Below are 12,853 nucleotides of genomic sequence, written 5' to 3'. Positions count from 1 at the left end.
TAAAGTAGCCGACCTAAAAGCTCACAACAGCGTGTCGAATTAATGTGAGCTTGATCTACATTCTACAAGCCTTTAGAATAGCCTTCCTTTTAAATTATATAAATGCGGCTTTTAATATTAAGTAAAAGCAGAGAAACACTATATTTTTGTATTGCATATCACAATATATCTAGTCTCATATCACAATGTCAATATAATGTCACCGATGCATTATATAATAACATAATATTACCAAACACGTTCTGTTTATGACGGAGCGTACTACATCTCCCACAAGGCACCGCGGTCCCCTGGCTGAGAGGGGACTCTTTTTTCCTCTCAACAACACATTCTTCTTTCTCCAGCTGAGCTGTTGGAACAGGATCTGCTGCTGCTGCTCTGATCAACCGTCAAAGTTGACAAATCCCTTTACAACCGACTGGCGTCGTTTGTTCTCTCGTTAGATGTATACACAACTAGCTCATAAAAAAGGGAACGTAGTTTTTAGGGATAGCAGCAGGACTGGAGACCTCAACCATAGGGTTCAGTTCTTAGCTCACGTTAGCACAGCACAGCAGCTATCGTTTTAGATTTGCAGCTTATCCGGGGTTGACCTGCTTGCTTGTTGTGTTCAGGATCCCAGGACTAGTTATACCCCATCGGGTGGGGACAGACCAGACCCAGACCGAGGGCCATGCTGGGGTCACTTGACACCGATCATCCGATGTATCGATCCAGCTAAAAAATAATAATAAGCTGCTCGCTTTTAGTGGAAAAGAAAAGACATTCAACAAAAGCCTTTGTCTGTCCGACTTTGTGCGCAGCAGCTTCGCCAGGAGGATTGGCCTTGTTCATTGTCCCCGATCCACAAACACAACAAAGAGGATCGTTTTTTTAATTTATTTTAATTTTAATAAGTCTTCGATCAGATCAAACATATATTTTTAGGATCATTTTTTTTTATTTTCAATAGAATGGCTCAGCACGGAGGAGGTGGCGGCCACACTCATGTGGCGAGCTCCCAGAAAGCTCTGATGTTGGAGATGAAAAGCCTCCAGGAGGAGCCCGTCGAGGGCTTCAAAATAACACTGGTGGACGAGGCGGATCTGTACAACTGGGAAGTGGCTATTTTTGGGCCCCCCAACACTCATTACGAAGGGGGGTACTTTAAGGTGAGAGGGAGACTTTGTTTATTACATGGTAATTCATTACATAACTGGCAGGTGATCATATTGATTGAATACTTTATTAGACAGAAATGTAAACGCCCAGAGTGCAGTCAACAAGGTGGACCCTATTGTAAACAAGTGTAGTGCTTTATTGGGTCGTCCACTCACTGTTAACAGTTTGAAATGCTTGAAATGTACTGTAATTCTGCAAACTGTTAATAAATACTTCAATCAATCAAAAACCAAAACAACAGTGTGATCATATTCATGTGTCTAAGCTAATTGTGTACTACACACTCAGTGAAGTTAATGTTACTATCGTTGATTATGTCTTGTTCATTATTGTATGTCTTTAAAATGTCTATGAATTGAATGCATACACAGTCGGAACACAATGGAAACAACAAGCCCCATGTGGGTCTTTGTGTTATTTTAGCACTCATTGTAAATCGTATCTCTGTACAATCTGCAAACTCTTCATAAAGTATTCAATCAATAATAATAATAATAATGGGCAACTGGGCATGCTGATTTTTGGGGGAGCATGAATAAGACTGATGGTAAAAGTCCATAGTCTTGGCTGCCACATCACGGTGTCATGTCTGAAAGCCAGAGTTGGAGGGGCTAGCGCCCCTACAAATGTAGTGACTCAGTGAGTTTCCGGCCCATTTGGTTCCATTTGTACACTCTGAGTTACACATTGATGGCATTACTGTCACATGGATTTACAAGTAATACAAATTCATTTGATTAAATTACACATGAAACCGTTTTTTTAGGCTATGTATATATTATTTTGTCCCCTAGGCTCGGATCAAGTTCCCTATCGACTATCCCTACTCTCCACCCGCCTTTCGCTTCCTGACTAAGATGTGGCACCCCAACATTTATGAGGTGAGTATACTAATTGCAGTCTGTCACTGTGTAAAGCTATTCTGAGCTTTGCTCTGTAGAGCACTGTTTCCCTGCCCAAACAGCTGGGTCATTTTTGTTTACAACATTTTGTTTTCAATTATTATTTCAAAAAGCAACAAAAAAATTAATTTCTTTTTAATCAATTAATTTTTTTGTTGCTTTTTGAAAAAAAAAATTTCACAACTTTTTCAAAAAGCAACAATAAAATGAATTGATTAAAAAGAAATTAATTTTCTTTCTTTCTTTTTTCAGTAATTTCACAAAGAAATAAAATTAAATAAATGCCATAAATTAGAAATCAAATGTTTAAGTAGTACTAGTGAAAATAGCCGATCTGTTGTGAGTTTGTAGATCTGCTATCTACTGAGTGGCAAAAAACTACTTTCTGGCCTTGACAGCCCATACATCCAAACTGATTGCATTAAATTACGTTAAAGGACATTAAACTCACTTTGCGACTCGCTGTGCCACTCACTTTATGCATGTGCATACACCGGTAACACCGCACAAGCTCCCGACATTTACACTTTCGAGAAAGGGGTAAAGAATGGAGAAAGAAAGAAAAGAGGAAGACATGTCAAATGTCAATTTTGTCTAATATCCCTCATATAATATAAGCAGTGTCAAGTAGATACATAAAAGGTGCACAGTTTGAAATGGCAATAAAATGGGTCAGTTAAAAATAGCAGCAGATATGTAGTATCACGGTGTCTTGTGCAGGAGAGACATCACCTTAGCAGCAGAGATCAAAAACATGTCCGTGTACATGAGTGACACGTGCTTCAGTTCTTTTTTTTTAATTGGTTTATCATTTCATAATTTTTTTTCTTTGGTTTTCAGAATGGAGATGTGTGTATTTCCATACTGCACCCCCCAGTGGACGATCCCCAGAGTGGAGAGCTGCCTTCAGAGAGATGGAATCCCACCCAGAACGTTAGGTATGCGCACACACACACACACACACACACACACACACACACACACACACACACGCCACTTACTACCAAGTCTTCATGTTTGATTAGAACGTGGTAATGCACTGCCCTTGTTGTGGATCCCTCTCTCTAGCCCAGTGGCTCTCAACCTTTTCAGGCCGTGATCCCCCAAAAATATTCATATTTGAACTGGGGGGGACCCTGACAAGCACTTGGAATGTAGGACTTGAGGCGTTACATTTTGCTTCACTCGGTTCCACATATGGGTATTGTGAAAAATAGCCTCGCATTGCAACACGTTGTGAGCTCGTAGATTGGCTATTTGATTACTTTCGACGATGCAGTAATGGTCTTTGACTGTTTTTCTTTTCTTTTTGTTTTGAGGTATTAAAACGTTCTTAAAAGACCTTAGATTGTTACGCCACTGTCATCTGGGGACCCCCTCTAAAGAACGTGGGATGAAGCACTATCTATTCGAATGTGTTCACAAATAGACGCTAGACAAACGTATTGTCTCTTCCTGGACATAGACAGCTCTTTTTCATAGCGCTCACCTGTTTGGGGGCATGTTGTAGTCTCGTAGCGGTGTTTTGTTGTGATATCTGATATGTATACATTTCAGCATTGAAATATGTTGTTGTTCTCAAGCACCTTTTGCCTGTTTGGATTTAGGCATTTAGCAGATGCTCTTAGGGCTCCATCTTGTGCCACCCTTATCCCTAAACTAATGTGCCATTTTTTACTATTTTAAAAAACATTTTAAAAGAATTCAACTACTGTAGCTGATCTCCATCGAGACATTGTGAGCTGGTAGCTCGGCTATTTGAACTATTTTAAAAGGGTTTTTTTTAATAGTAAAAAATGGCAAATTAGTTTAGGGATAAGGGTTGGCGCAAGATATAGCCCGCCCATTATCTCTAGAGCAAAGACAACACGAGGTAATGCATCAAATGCATGGCAATAGTCATCTACAGTAGTAATCTAGGATCATAGGTCAGTCTACACCCAAAAGGTAGATTGCGATCTACCAGTAGATCACAAAGGCTGTGCAGGTACACCACATGACATGCCCCTAAAACATAATTTAAATATAATATATATATATATATATTTGTGGCATCTGCCACAGGTGATGTCTTGATTGATTGACAACAAAATGGGACTGCTAAAATCCACAATGCAATACTTTGTTTCCAATCGTGTTGCATACAAACTTCAGTAGCAAGTTATATACAAAATAAATCTGACATTTGACCATTTCCCATTCCAAGTGAGTTTTGTCTTATATGTAACGCCAGCAGTGCTATTTTCAGCAATGGGTTAAGTGGTCATTTTGAAAGTAGCTCTGGACATTTAACCGAAAATATATTGAAACCGACATTTAACCCTAACCCATGATCGAGAAGTGAGATTCTTTAACAAAAATGTGTTTACAATACATTGTGCACTTCTAGTAAAAAGTGTAACTTGTACGTGATTCAATGACCAAATATTACTCAAGTCATTAGAATACCTTGTTCAGAACAGAAGTGCATTTTAGACTGCGATTTGGAAATTGAAATCAATTGTTCATATCTTCAGTATTATAATTAAACTAATGGATCGGCGTGTTGCTTTGCCTCCAGGACCATCTTGCTGAGTGTGATTTCCCTGCTGAATGAACCCAACACCTTCTCCCCCGCCAACGTAGACGCCTCTGTCATGTACCGCAAATGGAGGGAGAGCAAGGGCAAGGACCGAGAATATGCAGAGATCATCAGGTAAAACACCTCGCTGGAACAGTGGCTTTCAGCCAGTGGTCCTTGAGGAGGTTCCAGGTGGTTCCCCAGCTAAATGATGGAGAGTTGGCAACCAAATGGACCCTTTTATAGACCTTTAACTCGGAAGGGTCCATTTGGTTTCATTTCTACACTCAAGAGCACACGGTTGCGCTCTCCTGCATTTTAGGCAGTATCGGCAGCTTTTGTGATACTACAATTACAATTACAATTTAGGCATTAATCCAGAGCGATTTACAGTAAGAAAGAACAACACAAGGTAATGCATCAAATGCATATAAATAGTCCTCTAGGATCGTAAGTGAGCCAAAAACTAGAAACACTATAGGATGCCAGGTCATCTGTCTACATAACATGCTATCTAAATTTATTTTTTAGCCTTCGCATAAGCCTGCTACGGGCTAAGGTGGAGTCTGAATAGGTGAGTCTTCAGACTACTACAAGTGTGGGCTGACCCTTAATTGTTTTAACAGGAAACAGGTGCTGGCCACCAAGGCGGAGGCGGAGCGGGATGGGGTGAAGGTGCCCACCACCCTGGCAGAATACTGCGTGCGCACGCGCGCCCCACCCCCGGACGAGGGCTCCGACCTCTTCTACGACGATTACTACGACGACGAGGATCTGGAGGACGAGGACGAGGACGCCGACTGCTGCTACGACGATGACGACTCGGGCAACGAGGAGTCATGACGAGATTGAGAGTGGAATCTCCCCCATCCCAACCCCCACCCCCTCCTCAATCTAGCTGCAATACACACCCCCCCCCCCCTTTCCTTCCCGGCCGGGATGTCAGGGATTGTAGGACTATAAAAGCCTCATTTGTGCTCTGTTGGCATGACGGCGCCGCACATCGGAAATAGACGATGTACAATCTTGTGGACCGGCTATTTCTAACGCGTGACACCGTCGTGCGACTGAAGTATAATGTTGACTTTATCCAGAAAGAATTCACGTCGCCTCAGTTTGGAGCCACTTGGACCCTATAGCGTACCTACCTATTCTGGGGCTAATATTGGGGGGGAAATAGCCAAAGATTTGGCCATTTTTGGGACAAAGATATTTAGTCTTGAACGAAAGCGGTAGGGGCCCTGGGTATAGAGCCCTGGCCATCTAAAGTATAGGGTTTAAGTGGTCAATTCATCAACAGCAAATGTTGTTTTTTGGTTTGCTGTTTTTTTCTTTTTCTTTTTTGCTCTCACTCTCTGAACTCTTTCAGAGACTAAAATCGAATGCATCAGCTGGACAGGGTCTGATCTGGTTAGGATTTTGCACCAGCATAATTGTGCACCTATAATAGTAACTGTTAACTGAAAACATTAACACGTAACAATTTAAAGAAGAAAACAAAGCACTTGGATGCGACAAATACAAAATGGATCATCCTCCCATGTACAGTTTAGTTTAATTAATGACCACCGAGGTGTTACGTCCACGGCAAACATTTCTGCGGCTATGGTGGTGCTTGGCGAGCTTAACAAAGTCTAAAGTTTAAAGGACAAGAATATTTGTTTTAATACTAGCGGTACTTCATTTGTGAACCCTAGGCCCCACCCACTCACTAGTCTGCCTAGCAACGCCGCGGCTCACTCTGAGTGAGACGCTCAACAAAGTTGATGTTGGTATGTTGGCTCTTCCTCAGACGAAAGGAAGAGTTTCCTTTGACTTAAGGAGGCCTGGATTAAGACCTTTATTGATCCCGCTGGGGATCAGTTGGTTAAAAACAGTTCAGTTCTGTGTGTGTTCTCTTGTAGAACAGCAAATATGTTAAAAAATGTCCCCCACCTGAGAACGATTCTACAAATGCCTTCTAAATTCTGACAGTTTTCTGAAAAACCCATGTTTCTATGTCAGTCGTTCTCAAACATTTTCATGTCAAGGACCCCCAAGATTATATGTAATTGGATGCCGACCCCCATCTGAAAATATGTTGTTCAAGGGACCCCCCCAGAAGATTTGAGTTAAAAACTTTGGCTCTGAAAGAATATATATTCAAAGATTTGCGCAACATTTTCACGATTTTTCAAAAAAGAGCAGACCTACAAGCTCCTAGCGCGGCACTCATTGCCGCACTATGAGCTTGTAGATCTGCTATTTTTCAAAGGCTAAAGTATAACAATGCTTAAAACACCAAAAGGGGTCCAACTATGTATGGGAGCAGGATGATCCAGTGTGTGTGGACCGGGTCTTTCTACATTAGCCAACAGTACCATTCATAGCTATATCCTATTGATACCTTCTCTGTGCAACGATGAACACGTAATCGTGCCACTGTCAGAATGAAACCTGTGGCCACTACACTGGTGCAAAGGCTTAACCAATCACGTCCTATGAATATTAACCCATTCAGGCCTGACGTCGAAATTAAAAAAAAAAAGTTTTCTAAATCATGACAATTTTCGGATAGATTTGAGGCACATTTTAACGATTTTTCAAAAATAGCAGACCTACAAGTTCATAGCGCGCCACTCGGTGGCGCGCTATGAGCTTGTAGATCTGCTATTTTTCAATAGCTAAATTATAACATAATGTTTAAAACACCAAAAGGGGTTCCCGGCCCGCCCAAAATGGGTTAATGGTTAATGTGGTTAAACGCGACATGGATGCGTTCCAGGTCTCAATGGATTAAAGTCTTGCTGCGTAAAGGCCATGTTGGTAGTCTTTTTGGTGACATCCTCCGGTAGCTCCTGTTTTCCATTTTGAACTGTGATTCCCATAAGGAAGTACCGTTCCAAAACGAATGCCTGTACTGAGGATATTTCATGATATAATATATTAACTTTAAAATAAATAAATACATTTCCGGCATGAACATAATCATGTGGTATGGCTGTTGTTAAACAATATATACCAGTGAAAGATTAAATGAAAGAAAATAATTGTTCTTATTGTAAAGGTTACACAGTATTGACTTTAACAATTTCCCTGGATGGAACTGGGTCATGCACAGCTGTTGTCAGCATCTGTGATTTTCCAGAGACTAAAGACTGCAACAGCCTTTCTTTTTTTTCTTTGTGGGTAAATGATGCACTGCAAACATCATCCCCAGGAAATACAGTGTCTCCATTCTTTATTCATGACATGTTTGGACAAGGATACCTGCGATACCCTGTGTCTTCACAAGACACTCCTCATGTCCTAGTGCATGTCTGAGTCGGACATCTCGGAATCGTTGCTGTTTGTTTTCGAGTTGGACTGTTTACCAATCTCCTCGTCTTGCTCAATCGAAGAGAAAGAAACAAAAAAAAAAAAGACTTGTGATCGAGCACGTCGCAATGACTTCTCTGTCTTGGGGGAACTGCTGAAATGAGTGGAACATTGGGTTAAACCCGCATGTCAACATTTCACTGAAATGTGCTAGTGTGGCGATTAACTATCAGATCTGTTTTGTCTTTTATTTTATAATTGTAAAGTAGCTCATTTGCAAAGTTTCCCAGGACGTTTGGAGATCATCAGGAGGGCAAAACTAATTACTGACCGACCGGAGGTGTGTATCTCCGTAGTCACTTGAACCCTAGAATCCCTATTCCTGGGCTAACATTCGGTGATCTTCAAGCTCAGTGTGGCACGTTTTGAGCTTGTAGATCGGCTAGTAAAATAAGATATGTTGGTGAAAACAGGAGAAGGCTTAGTATAGAGCCCTTTGGAATCAGCTAAGTGTAGGGTTTTAAGTGGTTAGAGCCCCTCCCATAGGCCTTTTGGAGGTATATGTCTACCTTAGGGTCCCCCCCTCTCATAGACCTAGTGGAGGTATGTTTCTACCTTAGGGGCCCCTGTCTCACATAGACCTAGTGGAGGTATGTCTACCTTAGGGGCCCCTGTCTCACATAGACCTAGTGGAGGTATGTTTCTACCTTAGGGGCCCCTGTCTCACATAGACCTAGTGGAGGTATGTTTCTACCTTAGGGGCCCCTGTCTCACATAGACCTAGTGGAGGTATGTCTACCTTAGGGGGCCCCTGTCTCACAGGCCTTGTGGAGCCAAAGACGGTAGACAATAGTAAATGAAAGCCCAAAACATTTAATGACTATGAGAAAATGTTTGCTGTATTCTTTCTTGTCTTATCTAAACAATTTACTGTCTTGGAAGCTTTCTTTTTCTTCTTCGATTAGACATTATGCCCGTAGGGTTTTGAATAATGATTTGTAATGGTCTGTGGGATGAGGTCGCTGGGTTTTACAGACAAAGGTTTGTTTGTTTTTTGAAGAAAAAAAAGGGTCTTTGTTGAATAATGTTATATGTGTCCGGTTCTAGAAACTCTTTGGAGAGAGGCCCCTTCACTTAAAATGAAATGAAAAAACATGTCCACTATGGTTTAATTTTAACATATTTATTTTTGTGTGTGTACTGGTGTAGGGTGGGATGGGGTGATGCTATTGGATTTTAAGAGTGTATGGGTGTCTTTGTGTGTACTTGCATCATCAACATTGTTTTTATTTCGCTCAAATTGGACTTCAAACTTGCGATTCTCAGGACAATGTGTGGTTGGTGTAACGAGAGGAGAGAAACTGGTTCAAGTCCTTTTATGTGGTCTGCAAAATTATTCGTTTACACTTTCAACAGGAACCACAAGGTTGTATGAATGATCAGCTCACTTTATTTATATGTATGTCTTTTATTTTTATTTTTTGGCTATTTAAAAAAACAGAAAAAAATAAAGATCTTTATTGTGAATTAAATGAGTTCATGATTACTGCAATGATATGCATTGATGTCTATTCTATATTTTAAAATAGTTAAACAATGCCTGATCCATGAAACGTTTTGCCTAATGATATCCCCAAAATGAGGATTAATTATGAATCGATTACTTCATTAAATTATTGATTATCAATCATGTGCAGAGGTCCCCATTGAGTGTGTCGGTGTGGATGTGACTTATCAACCGAGATGCTTTTTACTTTGATTTGTTTGTACTGCCATCCATCTGCTAAAATACATTTCTGCAATGTGAGTGATTTCAAAGTAAACAGGGACAGCAAAAAGGTCAGGAAGAATATTGGACAAATCACATACCATTTTACAGGAGTAGTTCCCCCCCCCCCCCAAAAAAAGACTTGTGCAATTAATAGAAAACAAGTATTTTTGGGGGTTAACTAGTCCTTTAACCTTGAGCAACCTATTGGAGTTGCCAACCACTCCAAAACCATAAATCTATGCTCCACAAGTAAAACTAGAATAGATCTATTTGAGATTGGGTTGAGATTAGGGATGCTAACACACACACACACACACACACACACACACACACACACACACACACACACACACACACACACACACACACACACACACACACACACACACACACACACACACAGTGTGATTGTGATTGCACTTTTAATTAACTTTGATTAAATTGATTCAAATCAATTCTGTCTATCAACTGATAGACATGTTGATTCGATTTACACCACAACTTTGTTTTTTACAGAAGTGTCTCATTCCAGGACTATTAATATTTAGTATCTGCAGATGTTTTTTGTCTGAACTGTGAAAAGCACCTTGTTGAGTTCAACACAATGAAAACAATGCCTCCTCTCCGCCACAGGGTGGAGCTGTGGAACTGCATACCCGAGTGATTTAGGTGATCCAAGTACTTTTCATGTAGAATGATAACAAATTGAAATCCATTCGGTTTTGGCTTAATTTCAGTATGTGCAATTATTATTTCTGATCAAATTTAGCCCAAACCAGTAAGGCCTCATTTACACGTACCAAACACCAATCAAGCAATGTTTGTTTTTTTGGGCTCAAACCATCAAACCATGTGACTCCCATTGGAAAAGCATAGTGGTGGCCCAAAAAAACAGAAAAACGAGCAAACATTTGCTTGATTTGGTACGTGTGAATGAGGCCTAAGGGGCCCAGCTGACCAGGTCTCCTCTGACCTGGTCAGCTGTAATGAGGGGGGGGGTATATAACTGTATAATTACTATACAGTTATAGTAATTATTATTTCTGATCAAATTTAGACCAAACCAAAAGCACCCTTCTTCCAAATTAAATTACATATACAGTACATGTTATATAAGTGAATGTTGGGTTCTAATACAATTACAATTTTAGTATAATCTACACATGATTATGTTAATGTAATAGAAATGAATCTACATTTTCAGGCTTCTCTAAAGTAGTTCATACAAACAGTACATTATAGTAATATAGTGTGTTGCTTATGAATTAACAAATAACATAATGCCCCATTTGCTCATTATAGTATTTGGATAAACTCTGTCTTTATTGATAATCTCTCTCTCACACACACACACACAGTGTGTGTGTGTGTGTGTGTGTGTGTGTGTGTGTGTGTGTGTGTGTGTGTGTGTGTGTGTGTGTGTGTGTGTGTGTGTGTGTGTGTTCTGGCGGTTCTGCTGCCCAAGAAGACCGAGAAAGCCGCCAAGAAATAAATCTGTTTCATTTCGACCCCACAAAGGCTCTTTTAAGAGCCACCCACTGTTTCTATACGAGTCATTTCTAATGTCACCATCAAAGTAAGGGCATCGCTATTACATTTCCTAGTTCATAAGACATACTGCTGTGTAGGCTACTAGGTAGGTTATTCTCATTCGTGGGATATATATAAATATATATGCTAAATTAAAAATATACACTTTTTTTTAATTGATCCTGTGTGACATGCTTGCATGATAAAAATAATATCTATAGCAGCATTTAAATTACGATATATTCACAACTTAACAGCACCTTAACTTGGGTGGATGATAACATTGGCTTTGAATACGTATTTTAATTTATGACTGAAGCTAATGCAACATAAATATATGTTCATAATCTAAAAACATTAGACCCCATTTGCTTATGAATTAAACGATGTCCATTACTTATTGCCCAATGTATGCCTCGGAGCACTGTATTCACATTGATGTCAGACTCTGTAATATCCTTTTGCTTATAGTATTAGGATAAACTCATTCTTGGAAAAAGATGGGTGGTCCTTAAAAGGACCGTTGTGTTTAGAGCGGACAGAACAGTTTACTTGGAGCTGGTGTACTTGGTCACAGCCTTGGTGCCTTCAGAAACGGCGTGCTTGGCCAGCTCACCGGGGAGCAGCAGGCGGACGGCGGTCTGAATCTCCCTGGATGTGATGGTGCGGCGCTTGTTGTAGTTAGCCAGTTTGGAGGCTTCACCGGCGATGCGCTCAAAGATGTCGTTGACGAAGGAGTTCATGATGCCCATGGCCTTGGAAGAGACACCGGTATCGGGGTGGACCTGCTTCAGGACCTTGTAGATGTAGATGGCGTAGCTCTCCTTCCTGGACTTTCTGCGCTTCTTGCCGCCCTTCGCGGCGGTCTTGGCGACGGATTTCTTGGAGCCCTTTTTGGGCGCTGGCTTTGCTACTTCAGGCATGTTTCTTTCTGAGTGTATTCAATAGTATAAGTGAAGTGTAGTAAGCGTTGCATCAGTATTTATAGCAAGCCTATGCAAATGAAGTGTGCGAGCGACTCCCAGTCCCAGCACGAGATTGGCTTCTTCTGCCACTCGTGTAACTGACCCACAGAGGGAGGAGACTCACACTGTCTTTGTTTCTGCATAATGTTCTCCCGCCCGCCTGATCTATTGTCCCGCTAAAATACAGATGGGGATATAATAAACATTTAGGACATCTTTCAATAGTTCTATTCCACGCTCCAAACTAAATCCAGTTATAACACACGTTCTAATCTATCAACATTGCATAAATTATATAATATAGTAGTCAATACTCAAACTCTGAGATATTTCTATGGACCACGTCCCTGAACCAGTTTCTACCCAAAAAAACAACATGTTCATCATATCAATCATAGCTGGCGTGAGTGAGGTCTCTGGCTTCAATGAGCAGAGCTAAAGCTGTGTAAATGTTAGGGCCGGGGTCATCTTATATATATAACCCTTCATAATATATGGACCATATTATCTATCGCAAACTGAATCAGGGAGCATGAATTGATACTAGTGTTGACAGACAAGTTATGTGAATTCAGGCCGTAATATAGTACGAATAGTATTCGTGAGCCATCAGTAGCCTTTCCGAGCCATGAGGCCCATAGCGCAGGAGCCCATCTCCTGTTTCTGT

The 12,853-nt window shown here is 40.7% G+C and overlaps 2 protein-coding genes across 8 annotated transcripts; one reads left to right on the top strand and one right to left on the bottom strand.

Annotated features, from left to right (window-relative positions):
• The first annotated feature begins 257 nt into the window (after nt 1-257).
• Nucleotides 258-9,607, top strand: LOC306928186 (ubiquitin-conjugating enzyme E2 R1-like). 7 transcript variants are annotated; one of them, XR_013790642.1, is made up of 7 exons: nt 258-1,151; nt 1,956-2,042; nt 2,904-3,001; nt 4,624-4,758; nt 5,250-8,430; nt 8,566-8,615; nt 8,710-9,607. XR_013790642.1 is itself a non-coding variant. In XM_079508115.1 (5 exons), the coding sequence occupies exons 1-5, from the start codon at nt 954-956 to the stop codon at nt 5,464-5,466; spliced, it is 735 nt and encodes a 244-aa protein (XP_079364241.1). In that variant the 5' UTR covers nt 258-953; the 3' UTR covers nt 5,467-9,607. The 7 variants fall into 7 exon arrangements, 1 of the variants encoding a protein (XP_079364241.1); XR_013790643.1 differs by having other exon boundaries at nt 8,566-9,607; XR_013790644.1 differs by having other exon boundaries at nt 5,250-8,495; nt 8,586-9,607.
• A 2,162-nt stretch (nt 9,608-11,769) lies between these two features.
• Nucleotides 11,770-12,144, bottom strand: LOC306941198 (histone H2B-like; the record flags this gene model as incomplete). Its single annotated transcript, XM_079526513.1, has 1 exon — nt 11,770-12,144. The coding sequence occupies one exon, from the start codon at nt 12,142-12,144 to the stop codon at nt 11,770-11,772; it is 375 nt and encodes a 124-aa protein (XP_079382639.1).
• Between the last annotated feature and the right edge of the window lie 709 nt (nt 12,145-12,853).

The sequence above is a fragment of the Electrona antarctica genome, assembly GCF_951216825.1.
Source record: "Electrona antarctica genome assembly, chromosome: 1".
Classification (NCBI taxonomy): Eukaryota; Metazoa; Chordata; class Actinopteri; order Myctophiformes; family Myctophidae; genus Electrona; species Electrona antarctica.
This window is presented reverse-complemented; position numbering and strand designations above follow the sequence as displayed.